General features: G+C 47.4%; 1 protein-coding gene across 1 annotated transcript in view; it reads right to left on the bottom strand.

The window, feature by feature from the left end:
* The window catches only part of LOC311244784 (hyaluronidase-4-like), a gene marked incomplete at both ends in the record, with an annotated part of 18,360 nt that extends 10,623 nt beyond the window's left edge, over positions 1-7,737 (bottom strand). The window contains 2 exons of the mRNA XM_084334471.1: positions 1,405-1,494; positions 6,811-7,737. Of these exons, the coding sequence (XP_084190597.1) occupies positions 1,405-1,494; positions 6,811-7,737 (1,017 nt within the window). The remainder of the gene's footprint in view (positions 1-1,404; positions 1,495-6,810) is intronic.
* Positions 7,738-26,237: the final 18,500 nt, after the last annotated feature.

Here is a 26,237-nt window from a genome sequence, read left to right as displayed (position 1 = left end):
AGTGGTATGTGGTCCAGTTATGCTGCTCTAATTAAAGGTTGTGTTAAAGTGGTATGTGGTCCAGTTATGCTGCTCTGATTAAAGGTGATGTTAAAGTGGGATGTGGTCCAGTTATGCTGCTCTGATTAAAGGTTGTGTTAAAGTGGTACGTGGTCCAGTTATGCTGCTCTGATTAAAGGTGATGTTAAAGTGGTATGTGGTGCAGTTATGCTGCTCTGATTAAAGGTGATGTTAAAGTGGTATGTGGTCCAGTTATGCTGCTCTGATTAAAGGTGATGTTAAAGTGGTATGTGGTGCAGTTATGCTGCTCTGATTAAAGGTGATGTTAAAGTGGTATGTGGTCCAGTTATGCTGCTATGATTAAAGGTGATGTTAAAGTGGTATGTGGTCCAGTTATGCTGCTCTGATTAAATGTTGTGTTAAAGTGGTATGTGGTCCAGTTATGCTGCTCTGATTAAAGGTGATGTTAAAGTGGTATGTGGTCCAGTTATGCTGCTCTGATTAAAGGTTGTGTTAAAGTGGTACGTGGTCCAGTTATGCTGCTCTGATTAAAGGTGATGTTAAAGTGGTATGTGGTGCAGTTATGCTGCTCTGATTAAAGGTGATGTTAAAGTGGTATGTGGTCCAGTTATGCTGCTCTGATTAAAGGTGATGTTAAAGTGGTATGTGGTGCAGTCATGCTGCTCTGATTAAAGGTGATGTTAAAGTGGTATGTGGTCCAGTTATGCTGCTCTGATTACGTCCTCTTGAAGTTGACAGGCTTCAAATTTGAAAGTACATAATCGTAGTAAATCTTTGCCATGTTTTCTATGCAAAATATTTTTCTTCAAAGTAACTACTAACTGATAATGGAGTAAACAGTTCAGATACATGTAGTAAAAAGTACAATATTTCCATTTAAATGTAGTGGAGTAAAAGTACAAAGTTACCTAAAATGAAAATACTGTACAAGTACCTCAACACTTTACTTAACTACCCTTTCACTACCACACGACATAAGGTTAAGTACAGTGCTTGAGTACAAATTAGGGCTGTCAAAATTAATGCTTTAACTCTGGAGATTAATTTAAATTCTTTAAAGCGTTAAAAAAAAATTATCTAGATTAATCTATGGAGTGAAACATGTTCAATATAATATAAAAAAGCGGTCTAGCTGAGTCAATGTTGATGGTTTTGTTGAACATTTGTATTTCACAGGAGAGAAACTGTATTCAAAGAAAGCTATTAAAATAGTATTTGAATCTAAATATACTTTCTTTGTGTTGATTTTACATTGTACTCAAGTAAATATCTGTTACAAGCTTCGGTCTTAAGTAGAAAAATTAAAAAAAAAATTAATCTATTGACAGCACTAGTAAAAATACTTCCACCTCTGTGTATGGATAGGAAATACTGTACACTTACTCTGGATGAGGTGAGATTGAGGTCTCCCCAAATCACAAAGCCAGCCGCACCCAGGGCAGCACTCTCACCAATGGTGTAGACCAAGTCTTTCTGGAAGAAATTCATGAATTGGTTTAAGATTAAATAATGCATTTCTATTTATATTAGATTGCTCGTAGTAACATTTGGCACAGAGACAGTATCAAGTGTGTAGGCTACTACTATAAGGGATGACAACTAGTATATGTACTAATACCCAGGGGTGTAAAAAGTGCCCAGAAATTATACTTAAGTGAAAGTATGGGTACCGTCTCAAAATCGTACTCAAGTAAAAGTCAAAAAGTTATGTGGCTAAAAACACACTTGAGTAAAAGTCCAAAAGTTTTTACTTTTAAATGTACTTATGTACTAAAAAGTTAAAGTAAAAACTTGTTTTATGACTGTCTATTCTGCTGATAGCAGGTGTTTAATCAAAGATCCCCGCTTTCTAGTCTTGCACAAGGACCAATCAGCATGGGTATGGGCGGGTTCATTTTCCATTGATGGGGATTTGATTGGCTGTTTTTAAATAAAGAGCGGCCGCAGGATTAATAACGTTAACGTTATTTCGGCCAGAGAAACAAATATACTAATTAAAATAGTTGGACCTGCGAGATTTGTACTTTGTACTTCGGGTCTGGGTCTGCATTTTAAATGTAAGGAGTAAAAATGTCTTTTTTCGTCATCCATTTGTTTATTGCTAAGAGAAATTGAGTTTATAGCTGTGTGATCATTTGGTTCAGCGGAGATGTACAATTGTGTGTCATTTGTACATCTTTTTTCACTGTCTTTTTTCACTGAAATGTAATTGAGTAAAAGTACAAGTATACAAACCTAATGATACTCGAGTAAAGTACAAATCCCCCAAAACAGTACTTAAGTATTGTAACGAAGTACAATTACTTTACACCCCTGCATACCTATCCATTGCAACAAAGGAATACTGTTTGCTGTTAGCCCTGCAGTACAGAGATAGACTCTTGTGAATGGAGTGGTTAACTCTGTATCACCACATGGTGGTGCTAAAGAGATTCTACTGCCAAAGGCAGGGCTGCCGTCCTTGTATTAACTGATGCTTCACTTCACTTGGAAGGATACCATGAATGAACAAAACAAACCAGTTGTATGAACATTGTATTTCAAAGACCACTCAAACCAACACTCTCTGGCATTTATCTTTTAGCTAATACATTCCTTTTCACATTGTCAGTAATAATAATAATAATAATAATAATAATAATACACTTTATTTGTATAGCACCTTTCATACAGAAACTGCAGCTCAAAGTGCTTCACAACAGAAAAAAGACAGGCATAAAATGAGAACATAAAGTGCAAACATATAAAATCACAGTTTTTCACATTAGGATCTAACATCCCAACAGGCCACCTTGTTTATGGTTTGATTCAGTTTTAAATAGACAATAATAAAAAGAGTAAGATCAAATAGACAGAGTAAAATAGTGCAATAGTGCAGTGCAACAAAATTGTAGAATAGATAAAAAATATATATATATTTTACAGTGCAATAAAATAGTTCTGGATTGCTGTTTAACAGTTCAAAGTCGTCTTTACCTTCTCTGTTTGGTATCCACAGTTTAAAACTTGACAGTCTTCCCTCCTGTGTTATACCCACTTTGACCCTTCGAACCTCCCACTCAGGGCAAACCTCCCTCTCAGGGCAAACCTCCCTCTCAGGGTGCAGGTCCCTCTCTCAGGGTGCAGTTCTCTCTCTCAGGGCGCAGTTCCCTCTCTCAGGGTGCAGTTCCCTCTCTCAGGGTGCAGTTCTCTCTCTCAGGGTGCAGTTCTCTCTCTCAGGGTGCAGTTCCCTCTCTCAGGGTGCAGTTCCCTCTCTCAGGGTGCAGTTCCCTCTCTCAGGGTGCAGTTCCCTCAGTTCCCTCTCTCAGGGTGCAGTTCCCTCTCTCAGGGTGCAGTTCCCTCTCTCAGGGTGCAGTTCTAGGCCTGGGTCCTACACAGTTTTAAAGCCTGATACCCATACAGTTTAATACCTGACAGTTTTGAACCCGTAATAAAAAGCAATAGACAGAGTAAAATAATACAGTGCAATAATAGAATAGTAGAATAAAATAGACAGTAAAATTATGCAATAGAGTGGACAGAGTAAAATAGTGCTACAGTACAATCAACAGCGAGGTACGTTTTTAGCTTATATTTGAAAATATTAAGAGATCTAGCTTCCCTAATGTCCATAGGTAGTGTGTTTCATAACTTTGGTGCATAGTTTTCAAAGGCTGCATCCCCGATTTTCCTTAGACTGTGGCTTGGAACCTTCAATAGACCAGTAGTAGATGATCGCAATGTTCTAGGAGGCACATAGTTGACTAGAGAATTTGCAATGTAGCTTGGTCCTGTTCCATTTAGTGCTTTGTATATAAGGAGGAGGACCTTGAAATGAATTCTAAATGTTACCGGAAGCCAGTGTAGGTTAGTGGACTGATGTGGTCTCTCCTCTTGGTTCTAGTTAGTAGCCTAGCTGCCGAGTTTTGAATGAGTTGGAGTCGTTCTGTGTTTCTTTTGGGAGGCCAGTGAGGAGTGCATTACAGTAGTCAAGTCGGCCTGAGATAAAGGCATGGATCAGTTTTACAGCGTCTTTTTGATTTATAAACGGCCGTACCTTAGCTATGTTTCTAAGGTGGAAAATTATGTTTTTGTCTGGAAAAGCTGAAAGAAAAAGAAGAAGAAGAAGTTGATGTGTGAATTAAAGCTTAGGTCTGAGTCTATTATAACACCAAGACTTGTAACTTCTGGTTTGATCCAAGGAGTGAGTTGCCCCATATTGCTCTGTAACATTTCTCTTTTTGTTATAGGACCGACTACTAGTAGGATTTCAGTTTTGCCCTCATTTAATTTTAGGAAGTTGTTCGTCATCCATTTGTTTATTGCTAAGAGACGGGCGGAAATTGAGTTTATAGCTGTGTGATCATTTGGTTCAGCGGAGATGTACAATTGTGTGTCATCTGCATAACTATGGAAACATACATTGTGTTTTCTAATGATTCATTTGAATTGTTTTATTCATTTAACTTTTTATCTTTATCTCCTGTAGCACTTATATAATATAATATTTTTACAAATATAAAGTGCGGTACAAATTGAATTTATTATGATTAATAATGGACCGAGGCAGCTCCCCTGTGGAACTCCGAAGTAGGTGTCATGTTTCTCAGAAGAATGATCTCCAAGCCTGACGTATTATTTTCTCCCTTTGATTATGTTCAGAAAGACCAACTAACTTTTCTAGACAATTTATTAGGATATCATGGTCGATCGCGTCAAACGCTGCGCTTAGATCTAATAGGACGAGAATTGAGACTTTGTTTGCATCAGAGTTTATTCTGAGGTCACTAATTATTTTTGTAAGCGCAGTTTCAGTGCTATGGTGCGTTCTGAAGCCTGATTGAAATTCCTCCATGATGTTGTTTTCTTTAAGAAAAGAAGTTTATTTGTATTGAGAAATTTTTTTCAAATATCTTGCTGATGAATGGGAGGTTGGATATCGGCCTATAGTTGGTTAGTACATTACTGTCTAGTTTGGGGTTCTTTAGTAAGGGTCTTACGACAGCTGTTTTGAATGCGTCTGGGAAAATACCTGTCAGAAGCGATAATATTTAGGACATGACTTGCAATACTCTCGAATATTTGCTTAAAAATGCTGTGGGTATAGGGTCAATACAGGAAGTGGAGGAGTTACATTCCATGACAGTTTTGTAAAGTTCAGTTGATGTAATGCAAGCAAACTTTCCTACTGTATGATAACTTTTTCGCAGGGTTTGCTGATGGTGTCCATGTTTGTATCAGGACTAATGCTGGCTCTAATTTAAGTTATTTTGTTATTGAAGAATAATGCTAGTTCTTCACATTTTGATGCAGATGACTGTGGAGGGGTGGGGGCAGTGTTGAGTAGCTGGTCGATGGCTGAGAATAATATTCTAGAGTTTACAACATTCTCTGTGATAATCTTAGAAAAATAGTCCTTTCTTGCCACTTGTATTTCTTTGTTATAGGCAGTCATGGCTTCCTTATATATCGCAGTGGACTGTGAGCTTGGTTTTCCTCCATTTTCGTTCAGCAGCTCTACAGATTATCTTTGTCTGACCAACACTGCTATTATTTAACCATGGGGAGATTTTGTCACTTGACTTTTTTTTTGCCTTTAACACATTGGACGTCAGAGCCGACATAAGTCGGGCTAACTCACCGAACGTTGGGCGCCAAACCCGAGAAAAGTCAGGTTTTCATTGTTATTTCTTTTATTCGATATTTCCTTCACCCTATTGCACTCCATTTGAAACGATATGGCTTGGTGTCTGGGCCGAGCTGCGGCGTGCGTGCAGGGTTTAACTACTCGGGCAGGGCAAGCGGTTATAACGGATGCATCGACGAGGGTCACCCCCCCCCCCCCCCCATTCATGTTCAGTGCTGGATTACGTTGGAAACACGATCGCGATCAGTACTTGGAATGGCGATCAGATAACTGGAATATTCTTTTTGCAGTACATCATAGACAAGGTAAGGGCTATATGTTATCAATCTTGTTGATCCCATAATTCCTTCCCCGCGATCGGAGCGTGTGTCTGTAATGTACTGTGTAATGTATGCCGTTGGTGACGATCGAAGCATAGAACCCCCCCCCGTCCCCCACCCTTTCATGCATGCATGAAGAAACATAATACCGATAATCTAGCGTTGATTTCAGATTGATTATTGATCCAGACGAGGAATGGCACGATTTATAGTGAAACGCAGTAAAACGCTGTTTGGTGGCGTTTCCTGGGATTACACAGAATTACTCTAAAACTATACTCATATTCACCACGGTATAAAAGGGAAATGTATGGATGAGAAAATTATCTGTTTTTTGCACCTTGACCGTAAGAAACTCGATGACAATCGACTATATTATTAGATCCATAGCTATAATATTTAATATAGTTTTAGCACTGCAAACACCGGCATGTAGCCCCATTCATTAAAGCGTTGGCACACACGGCCATACGGCCACAGCGACCTCTGGCGCTGAACCTGTTAGTGGAGCGACAGCATCCATATGATAGCCGTGTTGTTGAGATGTTCAACCATGCAGTTTAAAGAACAGTCCAGGCTGGATGGTTCAGTCTGTCTCATGATGTTTGAGAACTTCTCTTCTGCGATGTCATCTGGTACTCTGCACTTTACAACGGTTACCTTTTTTGTCTCTGTTAATTTCATGGTCAGATATAGGTAATTCGATTACTGATACTTTATCAATGTTCAGCCTTGTTGTCATCACTAAGTCTAGGGTGTTATTACCGTGTAATACAAATAAAACATGTATATTTCAGATGCATCGCCAAGAAGCCCGTGTTTCAGTTTCACACCAACTCTTACCGTCGTGAGGAAGGCCATCGCCTCGTCTCTGTAGCCCAGCCTCAGATACACGTAGGTGGGCAGGTCGTGCTCCTGGGCGGTGAGGCCGGCCAGCCGCAGGGCCTCGCGGAGCCGGTGCTGGGAGAAGCGGCGGTTGCTCACGCTGTTGGCGTGGCTTTTCCTGATGTTCACGGAGGGGAACAGCGCCGTGCTGCTGTTCCACAGCCACCGCAGCTCGTCGTTCCTCAGGCTCTCCAGCAGGGGGCAGAAGCCCGTGTAGTTGCCCTCGTGCAGGTTGTAGTTGTGGCAGTCGGGGTAGAGGTAGAAACCCCACAAGCCGTTGGGGCGAAGGCGCGCCCCCAGCTGGACGGTCCTCTGCATGAACGCCTTGGCGCTCTTCTCGAAGCGCCGCCGCGCCAACTCCTCCACCTGCGGCGCCGTCACGTTGACGTAGGCTTTCTGGATCAGCTCCCGCGAGCCGCGGCGGTAGACGTCCTTCCTGTGCCAGTTGCGGCTCCACTGCGGGCGCCAGTGCTCCCAGTCGATGACGGCCAGGCCGCGGAAGTCCTCGGAGGGGATGAAGTGGCTGATGTCCTGGTGGGCCTTGAGGAGGTGGCGGTCCAGGCTGCAGTTCTGGGGCACGCCCCCGTGCACCGCCACGCCCTGCTCCGTGTAGTAGGGGTAGTAGCCCAGCCGGTTGGCGTAGAAGATGGTGACGTTCTGCCCCGTGTGGACGGCCCGCGGGCTGCCGTGGATGTGGAACAGGTGGTCCAGGTTGGCGGTGACGTTGTACTTGAGGGTGCACATGTCCAGCGGGGCGTTCCAGGCGGCGATGAAGGGCTTGCGGCCCACTAGCGGCAGCTTGGCCGGCTTTTGGCCGAAGGCGGCGTGAAAGAGGAGGAGGAGCCAGGAGCAGGTGAGGGCACCGCCCACTGGGACCGTGGGCATCCTGGGGGGGGGGGGGGTCAGGAAGTGGAGCGTTCAATCATCCTGGACAGGGAGACAGAGAGAGAAGTGAGCTGGTGACGTAGACATTACAGCAGCAGTCAGTCGTTTGTCTCAGCCAGACTGACCAAATATATCATTAGATATAGATACGGTAGATATATCATCTTGCATGTATACAATTATTAAGCTATCAAGAATCAAGAATCAAGAGGTTTATTTGTCACATACATACCAGGGCATACAGTGAAATGCGGGTGGTCATGCCCGCATTGATTGTGCAAAATACAATAATAAATTGAATAAAATAGGCATAGCCTGAAGCCTTATGTAGTACATGTCCAAATTTCATAAAGATCCATTCAGAAATGAGTAATTAGGAGGATTCATTCGGCTGTTTTTCTCTTCCTGTTTTCGCTCGTTAGTTTTTCACCTAGATCCCTGATTCATTCATCGTATCATTGGAAAGCCACACTCATTGGCTACAACCCTACACAATCCTTTTCAAGATCGCCAAATGATTGACGTAACTAGAGTCCCAAGAGTCGGGAGTGGTATTTTGCGCAATACCGTGTACTTTGCACAAGCCTCAAATACCGGCATGTAACTCGAGAACCGCTGAACGGATTTTGTCAGGTGAAAGGGCTATCAACAGGCAACAAATAAGCCTTCAATTCGATATATATATATATTGTATTACAAAATATGCACACCCCGGGTGTTCCGCGCCGTTAACATGGCAGCGGTGATACACATACATCGGTCTCAAGACTTAGTCCTGCATGTATCAACAAATGCGCATGTTGGTGTGAATTTATGTGTGTCGTTATTACTACCAACTGTAATACTTGTGGAATATTACTATAATGAGCTGTATGTGTATTGTGTATGAACCAAGCATCACACTGTAATGTACTTGTACTTTATACGTGACAATAAACTACTACTACTACTACTACTACTACTACTACTACTACTACTACTACTACTACTACTACTACTACTACTACTACTACTACTACTACTACTACTACTACTACTACTACTACTACTACTACTACTACTACTACTACTACTACTACTACTACTACTACTATTACTACTACTACTACTACTACTACTACTACTACTACTACTACTACTACTACTACTACTACTACTACTACTACTACTACTACTCAGAGTCAAGTCCCTATTAAAATCAACTCACTCAATAGTGGCCCAGATGTTGGGATTCTCTCTGGCATCTCAATATGGAGCCATACGGTGGAGACATGTAGACTCTAGGCTGAATAATAACCATAATGATCTCAATATGGAGCCATACGGTGGAGAAATGTAGACTCTAGGCTGAATAATAACCATAATGATCTCAATACGGAGCCATACGGTAGAGACATGTAGACTCTAGGCTGAATAATAACCATAATGATCTCAATATGGAGCCATACGGTGGAGAAATGTAGACTCTAGGCTGAATAATAACCATAATGATCTCAATACGGAGCCATACGGTAGAGACATGTAGACTCTAGGCTGAATAATAACCATAATGATCTCAATGCGGAGCCATACGGTAGAGCAGTGTAGACTTGGGGCGGCTGAGTGGCGCAGTGGGCAAGGCGCTCGCCACTAACGCAGGAAATGCTGGGTTCGAGCCCAGCTCTCGGCGTTGCTACCGGCTTGGCCGGCCGTCATACTAACACAATTGGCAAGTGTTAGAGGTGGGAACGCCGGTGGGTGGGGATTGGACGTTGTGGACAGCGACTCCTACAGGTCGGTTGGGTGACGCCGGTGCGGCAGAAGCAGGAAGCAACGGGGGCAGCGTGAGCCTCCCACGCGTTACTCCTCGCCACTGAGAGTTCGAGCTGCTGCGGTGAAAAGATGGGACAGGCTGCCTCCTCGTGTACCGGAGGGGACACGTGATGCAAGGCTTCTATCCTCACTACAGCCGACCAGTGGGAGGCATAGTCTAGCAACGTTCGAGACAGGGGAGGGGAGAATTGGATAACACGAAATTGGGATGGGAGAAAAAATTGAAAATAAGGAGAAAAAGTGGATACAAAAAGAAGAGAAATGTAGACTCTAGGCTGAATAATAACCATAATGATCCTATAAACTGTTTCCACCATCAGGGCCACCTGTCTCTTCCAGCTGTTTTACAGTAAGAAAGAAAAGTATTTCAAGGCTCTTAAGTTTTATTAGACCTTTTTTTTGACAGGCTTGTTCAGCCCTTTCCTGTGGATGATGAATGTGAACGGCAACGGGAATAACACATCTGAGGTCCAAGTAGGCCCCTTCCACGATGCCCTCTGGTCAAAGGTCAAAGGTCACAGACAGGATGACACAGATGACACCCAGTCAGTTGACCCCCAGGAGGGAGGGGCCACAGCCACAGCCAGCCGAACCACAACCAGAGGAGTGCCCACATCATGCCCCGTAATCACAGCCTCCTCTGCCAGAGGTCTCTGCTCCTTTCACCGCCGCACCACCAAACAGTTAACCCTTTCACTGCTACAATACACAGAAGGTTAACCCTTTCACTGCCACACAACAGCAGGTTAACCCTTTCACCGCCACACTACCGCAGGTTAACCGTCGGTAGTGTGATAGTAAAGGGTTAACCTTCTGTAGTGTGGCAGTGAAAGGGTTAACCTTCTGCAGTGTGGCAGTGAAAGGGTTAACCTTCTGCAGTGTGGCAGTGAAAGGGTTCAACTGAGTCCCAGCGGTCTCTTCTGTGTCACTATATGCACAGCTGCAAATGGGTCTTTCACCCAAAATGGTGATTACCATGCAGTGGTGCCTTAATTCTGCATTTAGATTCAATTTCATTCTTTATCATTTATAATTTGACAAAAATTCTTCTGAAAGGAATATTACTGTATTTATATATTCATTATACTAATATACTGTGTGTGTGTATATATATATATATATATATATATATATATATATATATATATACACTAAGACATATATACTAACCTTCATACTATCTTTTACTATCATGCACTTTGCTACAGTAAGTAATCTCCTTTGCATATTACTGCCTACTCTGCTAACAGTCTTTACTGCTCTGCACTCAAGACTGTAGCACCAGGTTCGACACGGTTTGACGAACATTGTTACTCAGCTGCCAGAGTTGTACCCTTCCTTCCTGCTGACTTGATGTACAGAACTTGTAAGTCCTTGGATAAAAATTTTCAGCTAAATGACTACATGTAAAATGTATAATTCAATGCAATTCGCTAATTACCATAAAAACCTGTAATATTTCGGAATTACACTGAAAAAAAAATCAATCATGAAAGAAATCTTTTCCCCCCCCTGCCATTTCTTTTGTTTCTGTGCCAGTGTTTCCCCGTAGGTTTGGAAAGTATTTTTATTGCCGCATTTGGCGAAAAGGATAGTTTTTCAAAGCCTTAACCACAGTCGCTGTGCAGCACAGACACAGTGTACGGGCTGCTCTCTTCAACTGGAACCACTTCCCCTCACGTTCCCCCCAAGTGGTGTTGGAAACCTCCAGATCAATGGCGACTCTCTGACTTTTGGCAGGAGGGAGGGGGGGGGGGGGGGGGTGAGGGAACACAGGGGAGGGGGGAGGGGCGTGCTGCCAGACAGAGGGACTCCGCAGGGGGGGGGGGGGGGGGGGGGGGGACACCACACTTATGTAATCCATGAGGGCGAGAGATGAGCCCCAGCCTGTGTGTTTCTTCACGGAGCGATACCATCAGACACCATCAGTCACGGCGTTCCAGTCAGAAGGTAGAATCTCCTGTTTGCTCTGCAGTAGATCTCCTGTCAGAAGGTAGAATCTACATAACCGTGCCCACGGTGCCCACGGTACACACGGACGTCTGTGTTGCTGCCCACCGTGTCATTTGCAATTCCCTGCTTCCTCAGGCGCCCATATGCTTTGCATCATGGGAGATGGCAGGCTGAGGAAGCAGCCACTGAACGTGTGTGTGTGTGTTGGAAAGTGTACCGGTACGAATGTGTGTGTGTGTGTGTTGGAAAGTGTACCGGTACGAATGTGTGTGTGTGTGTGTGTGTGTGTTGGAAAGTGTACCGGTACGAATGTGTGTGTGTGTGTGTGTGTTGGAAAGTGTACCAATGTGCCAATATCTTTATATTTAGTTTCCCTGAAACCCACACAGCCCCCGATCTGGAAGCAATTAAGACGAGCGTTTGTTGATGACTGTGGTTTTTATAGAATACCTTTGGTCAATCATCGATTTCTTTCTTAGATTTCTTTAATTTTATGCGAGCAACGATCAAGACAGTTGGAGGGGAGAATTGGCACGGCTAAATTCATTTATAGGCTGATGATACAGTTGTTTACACAGTGGCTTCCTCTTTAACTCAGGCCATAGAGCTTCTACAGGATGATTTTAATACACTACATTACTACAACACTCCTTGCTAAGGCTGAGACTGGTCCTTAATGCAAAAAATACCAAGTACATGACCTTCTCTCACTCTCGAGCTAATACAGCTGTCCCTCCGATTTTGACACTGGAAGGGACATGCCTTGACAAAGTAGCATCCTATAAATATCTGGGCATATGGATTGATGAAAAGATGGCCTTTGATGTTCATATTGGGAACCTACTGAGAAAACTTAGACCTAAACTGGGCTTTTTCTTCCGGTTAAAGAAATGTTTCCCGTCTGAAGCCAGGAAGAGAATTGTGCAGAGTTCCTTTCTGCCTGTATTAGACTATGGCGATGTGATCTATATGCATGCTCCTTCCTCCCTGCTTAAAAAGCTGGATTCTGCGTACCATACTGCCATACGTTTTGTAACGGGTGCAGGCTCTCGCACCCACCACTGCACTCTGTATCAGTCCTTAGGATGGTCCTCTCTGTACCAAAGAAGACAATCACACATGTTGATTTTTATCCTTAAGTCATTGCTAGGTAAGCTGCCCTTATATATCTCCAGACTTCTGTCCTTTTTTACTTGCTTTTTTAATACCAGACGAGCAGCAAATGGGATGCTGTTAAATGTTCCTTTGATGCAGTCAGAGCTCGGTATTAAAGCTGCATTCTCCCACTATGCTCCCTTTTTATGGAATACGCTGCAAGTGAAACTTTGTCTAGAGGCACTTCCTACTGTAAATGCTTTTAAAGGGATGCTACGACTAGCCCTTCATGAAACATGTAACTGTTCTACCTGATGCTATTGCTGATGTGATTATGCTCCTGGCCACTGCACACATGGCCTTCTGTGTTTGTATTTGAATTGTATGTTTTTTGTTTAATGCCCTGTTTTATGTTGAAACTTGTTGTGTGCCGTGTTGGTCAGGACTCCCTGGAAGAAGAGATCTTGTATCTCAATGGGACATTCCTGGATAAATAAAGGATAAATAAAATAAAAAATAAAAAAATTGGGATGGGAGAAAAATAGAAAAAATAGGAGAAAAAGTGGATACAAAAAAAAAGATTTCTTAAATGTTGAGTTTGGCTCGGGTTAGTTAGGGTTGGTTAGGGTTAGGGTTGGTTAGGGTTAGTTAGGGTTAGGGTTAGTTAGGGTTAGTTAGGGTTAGTGTTGTGAAGGATCAGATTAAACCGAATATGTATATTTATTTATATATATATATTTAATTGTATTTGTATATCGTTTGATATCCCCTGTATATTCCTTGTACAATATGCATTGAATATCCCCGTTTCTACTAAACAGCCCATAATAGTTTCATTCTACCATTGGACTAGAACCTGGCGCCAGGTTGCCATGCCCCTAGGTTCAAGTTCAATCGTGCCGCCTAACATGTCGAGGCAGCCCCCGGTTCCGCGCAGTAATATGCCGGGCGAAATACGTGTGGTACTATTTGTTCATAGCGCATATATATATGACGCTCGTAAAGTAGAACTTTCTTTTAGTCCAGTTCTTTACCCTCCAACAGAGTGACAGACGCAAAAGCCTCCCCACGAAGCACGTGCGGTGTAGTAAGGCCTACTTGGCCCAGAATAGGCATTGAGATATCGTGTAGATTAATAGTTGAATGGTCATAGTTTGGCACCATACCGTCGAGTTGGACGTATTCTATTAAGCTAATAATAGTCTATTTATGTATGGTGCATCGTTCGGTTCGAGTTCTACAGTTATCAGTACCCCCATCGTTCCTGACGTTATCTGGACGCTTATCCAGGCTGGTCAGACCCCTAGTGGTGATTGCATCCGAGGAGCTCCGGGTCAAGAGCGACTGGACCTGTATATTGGATTACTCTACCCGACGACGGCGAGCCTTCCACGGCTCTTGGATTATGCTTTATGTGCTTTGATTATTCCATGGATAAAGGCCAACACTGTCGAGTGTTGGAATTACCCCCCGGAGAGGACTACAGGTGAGGCGGCGCTCTACACGTGAGGTCGCACCACGTCTCTCCGTTGTGGACCGGCAGATACCGTTCCACAGAGGGTCCAGCTGTGTTCGTCTACGGCCCGAGGTTCTGTGGGCACTGGGTCTAAGACTTTGGATTCTCCCAAGACACCGTCGGCCAGATGGGATACCGCCAGCGACTTCTCTAACCCCCCCTCCTACTGTCTTACAACCAGCGGGACCCCCCCCCCCCCTTAGTGTATCCAGCTATAATTATTTAAGTACTATCGCTATCGTTTCCTAAATATTCCAGGTTGTATACTTACTCCCTGCGCAACCAGAGATTGGACATTCAATGTTGATTTACCTACGAATACTCATTTGCCATAAAAGTGCATACTTAACATTTCAAATCATAAATGTAATTAAGTGAATATTGTGTACACCCTTTGCTGTATTAAATATTCGATTTGGTCCATTTGTGTTGGTTCGTTTCATCAGGTGGGAAAGTGTTCATCATACTTATATCTTGTACTGGGTGGCCAGAAGTTAAAGTACATGAGGTAGTGGTATTAAATATCATATCTAACAATACAGTCAGGGAATTGTACCCCTCAGCTACAATTGGTCCTTCGAGCCGGATGGTAACTAGTGTAATATTAATATAGTGTTATTAATATCGAAATGGCCTATGATGAACACTCCACGAAACGATCCTCCTAACCTAGAACGCCCGCGGCGCAGACGACAGACACCTCAGTACTTAGAGGCTTACACTGTCAGTCAACTACCTAGCCTTCGACAAACGGTAAACGTAGTAAAAGTAGAAAGTAAAATTATGTCTGACCTTAACGACCAGGTTTCCCCGACCACAGAGGCCCTAGTAGGTCCTAATGTAACTGACCAAGCCCACGGTGGAGACCAGGAGGGAATTGACATGCCTTTACCCCCCGCCACTACTAAAGAAGTAGTCCCCGACACGCCCCGGGAGGAAGACAACCCTACAGAAAGAGAACTCTGCACGGAAGAAGAAGAGGAGAGCGCCGAGGAACTAGAGCTCCAGGACTCCCCAACGAGTACCCCCAGGAGCGGTTCACGCAGGAGCGGCTCACCTCCACTACCGCCTTCCCCCAGCGAAGCGGAGAGGATACTACAACAGGCGTTCCTCGTCAGCCTGACAGCCTCTACCGAACGCGATCGGCTCCAAGCACAGACGCTTAGCGAGCGCGAACGTCTCCAAGCCCAGGCGACCAGCGAGCGCGAACACCTCCAAGCACAGCAACGGAGCGAAGAACAGCGCACAAGTCTGGAGATGAGACGCTTCCAGATGAAAGAGAATATGGCAAGAGACCGCGCCGACGCCCAGCGCACCGCTGCCGGTGCCCAAAGAGACGCAGAGCGCGACAGACTACAAGCGCAACTAATAGAGCAGCTGATCAAAAGGACAACTCCCTCTCCCTCCGCCAGGGGCTCAAGGAACTCGTCGAGACAGCAGTCAAGAGCAGCGTCACCGCAACGAGCAAGCGACCCTGAACTTGACCAACAGACCGAGTCTAGACCCCCCGCAGACCCCCTTCCCATACCGGTCCAAGCGAGACCCAGCTACAAGGAAGGAGCGGCCTACACTGCGGAGAAGCTAAATAAACGATTACAAGATCTGGAAGATTTGATAGAAGAAGAAGAGGGAGAAGAGGAGAACCAAGCCCGACGACAGCACAGTACTCCACCGGACCAGGAGGTCCCATACAGTCCAGGCTATACCCCCGCGGCGCTGCGCTACAGACCCCCGACTCTATTTACGGGTGAGCATGACGCACGACCAGCCCCGAGGAACAGTACCTGGACCAGCGGGCCATGGTACCCTGCCAGTACCGGCCCACAGCGAGGCGCAAGAGGGGACTCGCCCAGGAGGTCTCTCCCCCAACGCTCGCCGATGTATTCGCCATCCACGGCGTCATACAACGCCACGCCATCAATCCCAGACTTCGCCTATGAGAGTCGAGCACAGTACACAGAGCTCCGGATGTGCTTAGAGACAATGCTGGCGGATGTCATTGATGAACGCCACAAGTATGCAATATTATTGAAGCACCTGAAAGTACAGCGAGCACACAATATAGCACTAGCCTATGCTACCTCCTCGACCCCATACACAGCGGCCCTTGCAGCGCTGGATCAAAGATATGGACATATATGGGATTACGTAATCCAGGAGATAAGACATATTGACCGCCTACCCCCAACCACAGACAATCGCTCACTAGATGACCTGTCAATCAAAGTGCAGTCCCTGGTGGGGATGCTGGGAGCTCAACGGGAGAAGGGCAGGCATGAGCTGTACGCCAACTCTAACGTTGAGAGGATTTTGGAGAAGCTGCCACCCGCAAGACAGGAGCGCTTTCGGCGGCAGAGGGACTACCGAGATCCCGACGGCCCCGAGCCATCCCTCCTTGATCTGGCCGACTTCCTGGCGAGAGAGGTCAGCAGCTTACGACTGGACACCTTCGGGCGGAGCACGCCAAGCTCCAGAGAGGGACCCAGGAGAATAAATGATGGAAGAAGATCGGTGACTGTCATGCACCAATCAGAGTCAGTACCGAGCAGTAAGAGTCACAGCACCCCCTCGAGAAAGGAGAAGTGGAAGATAGCGTGTCCCTACTGTGAGAAAGAACACTGGCTGTCACAATGTGACACATTCACAAAGATGAATGCAGAAGAAGTGAGCCAATGGATAAAGTCCAACCGGCGCTGTTATCGATGTGTGCGGCCCCACATGGCAGCCGAATGCCGCCTAAAGAAAAGGTGCAGCCGGTGCGATGGAGCCCATCTAGATATACTACACGATAGTAACGGAAGACGGCCTACACCTGCACCACGGAGCGGCACCAAGGCAAGTGTCATGTACATTGACCCCGCCAGCAGCAACGGAGCTCAAGTGCTCTTAAAGGTAGTCCGTGTGACATTGAACTACCAGGATAAAGTCATGGACACTTACGCCGTCCTTGATGACGGGTCAGAGAAGACCCTTCTGCTCGCCTCCGCTGCGACTCAACTGGGACTGCGGGGGAGCAAGAACGAAATGACGATTCGGACAATAAGAAGAGATTTAAAGACGATAAAGGGCGAGAATGTCTCCTTCACTATCGCAGCCAACGGGCAGCCAGAGCGACAGTACAAGATCACAAATGCTTTCACCAGCCAAGAAATAGGACTCTCGCAGTACACCTACCCTGTCACCAAGTTGATGGATAAATATGTGCACCTGCGCCAATTACCTATCCCGCTCATAAACGGCGCTACCCCGACCCTGTTGATAGGCTCCGACCATGCAGAACTCATAGTCCCGATTGACCGGGTCCATACCGGTCCCCGAGGCTGTCCTGCAGCCGTCGAGACCCGCTTAGGATGGACATTACAAGGCCCCCTCGCTAAATCTCTCAACCGAACCGCAGCCACTAGCTGCTTCCACTCCCGAACGACAGAAGAAGACACCACTCTCCTGCAGCATGTCGAGAGGCTATGGACCCTAGAGACAATGCCCTTTAAGAACGAAAAGAAAGACATTCGCTCTAAAGAAGACATTTACGCCATCCACCTACTCGAGCAGGGGACAAAGAGAGTCACAGTCGGCGGAGTGATGAGATACGCAACTCCACTCCTGAGGAGAGAGGGAATGCCCCCATTTCACGCAAAGAAAGACGCCACGGAGCGCTATCTACTGAACACAGAGCGGCGCCTAGCCAAAGACCCCGCTCAACAGAGTGTGTACCGAGCTGAGATTGAGAAGCTAATCACAGCGGGACACGTAACAAAGATTGACATTAAAGAGGCCGATCAGACGACCGAATCATGGTACGTGCCGCATCACAAGGTCCATCACAATGGCAAGGATCGCATTGTGTTTAACTGCAGCTACCAGATCGGATCCCAAAATCTGAATAAAGAGCTCTTGCCCGGCCCCACACTCGGCCCCTCCCTACTAGGCGTGCTACTGCGCTTCCGCCAGGACAAGGTGGCTATAAGCGGGGATATCAAAGGGATGTTCTTGCAAGTGAGACTAGTAGAGGAGGACAAGCCTCTGCTACGGTTCCTATGGAGAGAGAAGATCGGAGATGAGAACCCATCCATCTACCAGTGGGAAGTACTCCCCTTCGGAACCACATGCAGCCCGTGCTGTGCTACATTTGCACTACAGAAACACGTCACAGAGGACCCAGCAGCAGACGAAGAGGTCCAACACAGTGTGAAGAACAGTTTCTACGTAGACAACTGTCTACAAAGCGTCTCGACTCAAGAAGAAGCCGAGGCTCTCCTAATCAAGTTACGCGCCTCCCTAATCAAAGGAGGCTTTGATCTCAGGCAGTGGGCCAGCAGTGACCCGCACGTATTGCGCAGCCTCTCCTCCGCAGACAAGGCTGCCAGCAGCGAGACCTGGATGGCGACAATCCCAGGAGAAGCCCAAGAAATGACACTAGGATTAGTCTGGCGCTTCAAAACAGACTCGCTCCACTATAGACACAAACCCTTGGCTCCAGAGCAAGGAAGGTCGGCGGCGATACCGACCACCAGACGGAGTGTGTACAGAACACTCGCCAGACAATATGACCCGCTGGGATGTATTCTACCTTACACCACCAGGGCAAAGATGATTGTACGAGCACTATGGGACAAGGACCAGGGCTGGGACGACCCAATACCCGCACACCTTGCCTCAACATGGAGAGAGTGGGAGACGGAACTCCGCTCACTCCCAGGTGTCAACATACGCCGCAGCTACTTCCCATCCACAGTGAGGCCAGAGACATGCGAGATTGAGCTACACGTCTTCAGCGATGCCTCCGAAGTAGCCTACGGATCGGTTGCTTATTTGCGTGCCCAAGAGATGGGAGGAGAGATACACACTGCTTTCATACTGGCCCGCTCAAGGATAGCCCCACGTAAGCAACAATCTATCCCACGTCTAGAGCTCTGCGCAGCCCTTGCAGGAGCGCATCTAGCCACGTTAATCCAACGTGAACTCACCATTCCGGTGCATAGAACAATCTTGTGGTCAGATTCCACGACAGTACTCACATGGATTAAGTCTGATTCATGCAGATACAAAGTCTTCGTGGGAGTCAGAGTCACCGAGATTCAGGAACTAACAGAAGAAGCAAGCTGGAGATATGTGGATACCAAACACAACCCAGCTGACGTCATCACCCGGGGAATGTCCCTGGATGACCTAACCCGTCACAACATCTACAGTGACGGACCAGCATTCCTCCAGCTCCCGGAAGGAGATTGGCCTACGCCCACCCCGAGGGAAGCAAGTAGAGAGGAGGCTGAGAACAAGAAGCCTATGTTCTGTGGACTGAGCACTGTCGCCTCCACAGACCCGAACATAGATGACTGCATTACCCTAGAGAGTGCGCAACAAAGGACATTCCTGCGGCACCACCCAGAGATTCAGTCCACCACTGACATGTCAGCAGCTGACTACGAAGAAGCAGAACTCCTTCTACTACAACGAGCCCAGAGAGACTCGTTCCCCGATGAGCTAGACTGTCTACAGGGAGGAAACCCCGTCCCATCAGACAGCAGACTGATTCACCTGGCACCAGAGAGTGACGCACATAATCTCATCAGAGTGGGTGGTCGCCTGCGGAGAGCCCCCGATCTACCAGATGACATTAAGCACCCGATCGTCTTGAACAGCCGACACAAGGTCACAGAGCTGATCATAAAGAAATACGACGAGGATGTGCACCACGCAGGAGCAGAGAGAGTCTTCGCGGAGATCAGACGTCGTTATTGGATATTACAAGGGAGAGAAGCAGTACGGCGCTTCCAGCGAACCTGTCTAGACTGCCGTAAGTGGCGCGCGCAGCCCAGCATACCACGGATGGCTGACCTACCCCCCTGTCGCCTCCGAATCGGCGACAAGCCATTCCACTCCACAGGCATGGACTGTTTTGGCCCGTTGTATATAAAGAGAGGAAGAGGCACCGAGAAGCGGTGGGGTATTGTATTCAAATGCATGACCACCAGAGCGATACATATCGAGCTCCTTCCGACCATGAGCACAGACTCATTCCTTATGGCCTTCCGGAGATTCATATCACGGAAAGGACAACCGTCTACATTGTTGTCTGATCACGGGACCAACTTCAAAGGTGGAGAAAGAGAGCTGAGAGAGAGCTTCCAAGCTATGGGCCCAGAACTTAAGACCCACCTCGCTCCAGCCCAGGTTGACTTCCAGTTTAATCCCCCGAACGCACCCCACTTCGGTGGAACCTGGGAACAAGAAGTACGTTCTATAAAGACAGCCCTGTATGCCGTACTCGGAGCCCAGACTGTGGCAGAGGAAGTCCTAATGACAGTCCTCACGGAGATCGAGGGAGTATTGAACTCCAAACCCCTCGGTTACGTCTCCAGTGATGTAGCAGATGTCGACCCAGTCACCCCCAACACACTCCTAATGGGGCGGCTGGACCCCGCGCTACCCCAGACAATGTACAGGCCCGAAGAAGCGAACGGCCGAAGAATGTGGAGGTACAGCCAAGTACTAGCTGACAAGTTTTGGAGCAGCTTCCTACTTCACTACCTACCGTCTCTACAGACCCGCCAGAAGTGGGTAAAAGAGAGAGACAATTTGATGGGTGGGACTAATTAGGGGGCGGCTGTTGTGAAGGATCAGATTAAACCGAATATGTATATTTATTTATATATATATATTTAATTGTATTTGTATATCGTTTGATATCCCCTGTATATTCCTTGTACAATATGCATTGAATATCCCCGTTTCTACTAAACAGCCCATAATAGTTTCATTCTACCATTGGACTAGAACCTAGCGCCAGGTTGCCATGCCCCTAGGTTCAAGTTCAATCGTGCCGCCTAACATGTCGAGGCAGCCCCCGGTTCCGCGCAGTAATATGCCGGGCGAAATACGTGTGGTACTATTTGTTCATAGCGCATATATATATGACGCTCGTAAAGTAGAACTTTCTTTTAGTCCAGTTCTTTACCCTCCAACAGAGTGACAGACGCAAAAGCCTCCCCACGAAGCACGTGCGGTGTAGTAAGGCCTACTTGGCCCAGAATAGGCATTGAGATATCGTGTAGATTAATAGTTGAATGGTCATAGTTTGGCACCATACCGTCGAGTTGGACGTATTCTATTAAGCTAATAATAGTCTATTTATGTATGGTGCATCGTTCGGTTCGAGTTCTACAGTTATCAGTACCCCCATCGTTCCTGACGTTATCTGGACGCTTATCCAGGCTGGTCAGACCCCTAGTGGTGATTGCATCCGAGGAGCTCCGGGTCAAGAGCGACTGGACCTGTATATTGGATTACTCTACCCGACGACGGCGAGCCTTCCACGGCTCTTGGATTATGCTTTATGTGCTTTGATTATTCCATGGATAAAGGCCAACACTGTCGAGTGTTGGAATTACCCCCCGGAGAGGACTACAGGTGAGGCGGCGCTCTACACGTGAGGTCGCACCACGTCTCTCCGTTGTGGACCGGCAGATACCGTTCCACAGAGGGTCCAGCTGTGTTCGTCTACGGCCCGAGGTTCTGTGGGCACTGGGTCTAAGACTTTGGATTCTCCCAAGACACCGTCGGCCAGATGGGATACCGCCAGCGACTTCTCTAACCCCCCCTCCTACTGTCTTACAACCAGCGGGACCCCCCCCCCCCCTTAGTGTATCCAGCTATAATTATTTAAGTACTATCGCTATCGTTTCCTAAATATTCCAGGTTGTATACTTACTCCCTGCGCAACCAGAGATTGGACATTCAATGTTGATTTACCTACGAATACTCATTTGCCATAAAAGTGCATACTTAACATTTCAAATCATAAATGTAATTAAGTGAATATTGTGTACACCCTTTGCTGTATTAAATATTCGATTTGGTCCATTTGTGTTGGTTCGTTTCATCAGGTGGGAAAGTGTTCATCATACTTATATCTTGTACTGGGTGGCCAGAAGTTAAAGTACATGAGGTAGTGGTATTAAATATCATATCTAACAATACAGTCAGGGAATTGTACCCCTCAGCTACAGTTAGGGTTAGTTAGGGTTAGGGTTAGTTAGGGTTAGGGTTAGGGTTAGGACACATTTTCTTTATTTCCCACCATCAGTTGTATAAGCAGCTCCTCGTTTTTAACCCTTTCACTGCCACACTACAGAAGGTTAACCCTTTACTATCACACTACCGATGGGTTAACCTTCTGTAGTGTGGCAGTGAAAGGGTTAACCTGCTGTGGTGTGGCGGCGAAAGGGTTAACCTTCTGTGTATTGTCGCAGCGAAAGGGTTAACAGCTTGGTAGTGCGGCAGTGAAAGGGTTAAATGGAGCCATGTTTTTGGAACCAAACATATCTCACATAATTGAACTGAGTTCAAAGTGCAAAACACAACGAGACCCAGGAGCGCTGAGCGGCTCATACAGGTGAACACACCTGAGGACACATACAGGTGAACACATCTGAGGACACATACAGGTGAACACACCTGAGGACACAGACAGGTGAACACACCTGAGGACACGTACAGGTGAACACACCTGAGGACACAGACAGGTGAACACACCTGAGGACACAGACAGGTGAACACACCTGAGGACACAGACAGGTGAACACACCTGAGGACTGATGCAGGTGAACACACCTGAGGACACAGACAGGTGAACACACCTGAGGACTGATGCAGGTGAACACACCTGAGGACACAGACAGGTGAACACACCTGAGGACACGTACAGGTGAACACACCTGAGGACACAGACAGGTGAACACACCTGAGGACACAGACAGGTGAACACACCTGAGGACTGATGCAGGTGAACACACCTGAGGACACATACAGGTGAACACACCTGAGGACACAGACAGGTGAACACACCTGAGGACACAGACAGGTGAACACACCTGAGGACACAGACAGGTGAACACACCTGAGGACACAGACAGGTGAACACACCTGAGGACTGATGCAGGTGAACACACCTGAGGACACAGACAGGTGAACACACCTGAGGACACAGACAGGTGAACACACCTGAGGACACAGACAGGTGAACACACCTGAGGACACAGACAGGTGAACACACCTGAGGACACAGACAGGTGAACACACCTGAGGACACAGACAGGTGAACACACCTGAGGACACAGACAGGTGAACACACCTGCAGACTGATGCATGATTCGTAAACAGACGCCTTGATTCGTGTGCGAACATGTTTTTAAATATTTTGGTGCACAGCCTGCACAGCCTACTCTCCCCTCCGCCTGAACCCTGACCCTTCAACCCTGCACCCCCCACTCTCCCCTCCGCCTGAACCCTGACCCTGCACCCCCCCCACTCTCCCCTCCGCCTGAACCCTGACCCTTCAACCCTGCACCCCCCACTCTCCCCTCCGCCTGAACCCTGACCCTGCACCCCCCCCACTCTCCCCTCCGCCTGAACCCTGACCCTTCACCTCCACCACCAGGTCGCTGCACACTTTCCATTATAGCGAAAACGTTAGGTTATGACTATAACCAAGTTCTGTTAACACTAGTGGACGCTCAGCGTCTCATTGCATATATCTCGCTTCAGCATATATATACTGAATACATTTCAAAATGTACCTTTAAATGCCAGCATTCATCTGGCCACACCCCCATCCGCTTACCTACATAAGCAGGGGTGGTGCCACACACTCATCTCCTTCCCAACAAATTTCACCACAATGAAAAATCAAGGGCCGCAGCGGCGTCTAGACGCTGAGCGTCCACTAGTGTTAACAGAACTTGGTTATAGTCATAACCTAACGTTCTGTATCACACTAGCTCCCGCTCAGCGTCTCATTGCATAATAGGAGCTGAGCGGGAGCTAGAAGCTCGACAAATGTACCCCGCTGAGGCCCCCCACAACCATCAGATCAGGGAGGACCGAGCCCCCCCGACCCCCCCTAATGGAGGGCACCCCCCCTATTGGGGGCTTCACGGAGGGCGACGGACCCGACCGTGCGAAGAGGCACTCAAGCAACTCAACGCACAGGGTGAGCAGACCGTGGCTTGACCCCACGACTACACACACGCACAACCCGCATGCCACCCGGGAACAAACAGATGGAACAACCTCGTTACTGCCCCCAGAATCACGGGGTCAAGGGCAAACCCAACCCCGTGGCAAGGCCGTAGCAGCGGAGCACGAAGGAAGACCCAGACCCACCAAAGGGACTGGACCCCCTGGAACGGGGGCCCGGAGAAGTCCATGATGCCAGCATCAAGACCCCACCAGGTGGGCACTTAGTGACCCCGCCCCCCACATCGCCAGCGTATTCGGACAAAGGCCCCTCATTAAAGCTTACTGCACCTGGTATTCCCAGGCGGTCTCCCATCCAAGTACTAACCAGGCGCGAACCTGCTTAGCTTCCGAGATCGGACGAGATCGGGCGTGTTCAGGTTGGCATGGCCGTAAGCCGAGCGGGCCCTGTCCCCCCAATAGTACACCGCCTGGCACACTGACCCTGCAGAACAGGCAGTCAGCATGGCCGTAAGCACACAAAAAAGGTTAACCAACGGAAGCAGGCAGCGCACCGGGGAAAAACCAGGCAACAGGCTGTTAACCCTAGCATGGAGACTGCGGACAAGACAGGCGCCAGAGGGGACAGCTGAACACAGCCGCCCCGGCGGAAGGGGCGTATGCTGGTGTTGTTGCATGACCAAGCCTCCATTTAAAAAAAACCCACCCGGAGGGGTTGAGGCAGAGAAGGCTGACACGATTGGCAGATGTCATGAACGTGCAGGGGCACCCTCAACCGGGTAACCCGGGAGTTGACACTGCTCCCAACACACCAGGGAATCAACCACCTTGGTGTTACCCAATGCGGTGGTTGTTCCTATAACCCCTCAAGAAGAAACTCCAAAACACACCTGCGGGTATACACCGGCTATACCGCAGTACAAGTGTTTCAGTTTTCAAAAAAGGGTTAACCCAGGCCTACGGGTCGACGAAACATTACTCCGGACCGGGCCCGGCGATACGGAAAGCACAGGGTCACCAGAGGAGGTCAAAGACCACCCCAACAGGCCCCTCTTCGCCATGCGTGAGAGAGGAGCGAAAAAGAATGGAGAACCAGCCCCAAGCACACCGTACTTGGTATTCCCAGGCGGTCTCCCAACCAAGTACTAACCAGGACCAACCTGTGTAGCGGCCGAGATCTGACGAGATTGAGCGTGTACAGGTTGGCATGGCCGTAAGCCATTACGACAGTGCTGAGTAAAAAATTTACCCAACCAGGGTCTCCATAGCGCTTAACCCTGTGACACCCGGACCGACCTGGCATTTTTCCCCCTGAAAAAAGCCCAAGTCCCTCAGGGTACCAGAACAGCAGATCTGCATCCCGGGCGGACAACGGGTTCAACTGATCCGGACCAGCGTGACCAGAACCAGGCCCGTGCCCTAACCACGCCGACATGCCTACTCCAGGAGAAGGGGCAGATATGCGTGTTGATCTTAAACATGAAAAGAAGGAGCCACCCAGACGTTCGGGGCGAACCGCGCCCGGTGGCCCACCCCCAGGGCGTGAGACCCCTCTACATACGTTCAGATCCATTCCGTCATCATCCCCCAGATATGAACGAGAATCCGTCGACAACCAAAACAGGTCGTCGGAAGAGGAAAACCTCCATCCCAGTTGCTCTATAAAAACGCCGTTTTAACCCCAAGCAACCAAGGCGTGCCAGTCAGTCGCCTGATTACAGAACACCCCGAGCTAGCACTATGCGTGTGTCGGGACACACCCACATCAATGAACAGGCTATTTAGACCTGTCATTGAATCCCCAAGGCGCCCAGGGGAACGACAAGAGGGGTGTGATACTTCCTAACTCCAACTCTTTTTAAAAGAAAAGAAGGAAGCACCAACAGTATGTATCCCAGTCAAACGGCCGGGGGTAAAAATTGTTTACATTTTTACATTCCACCACCCTCCCATAGAGAGGAGACGGAAATCCCCAGAGAGACTTCCCACGCGAGCTGCACAGATTGAAAAGAATATATTGCACCTTGAGCCATGTAAAAGTTTGGTTTTAGGGCTCTCCGGGGAGGAAGCACTGAACCCATACACACTCAATAATCGAATTGAATCGAATACACACACAATAGAGTAGGACTTGTGGAATATATGT

The sequence above is a fragment of the Notolepis coatsorum genome (genome assembly GCF_963971535.1).
Source record: "Notolepis coatsorum genome assembly, chromosome: 18".
In the NCBI taxonomy this organism is placed as follows: Eukaryota; Metazoa; Chordata; class Actinopteri; order Aulopiformes; family Paralepididae; genus Notolepis; species Notolepis coatsorum.
Note: the sequence above shows the minus strand (reverse complement) of the source record. Positions and strands in the feature narration are given on the sequence as shown.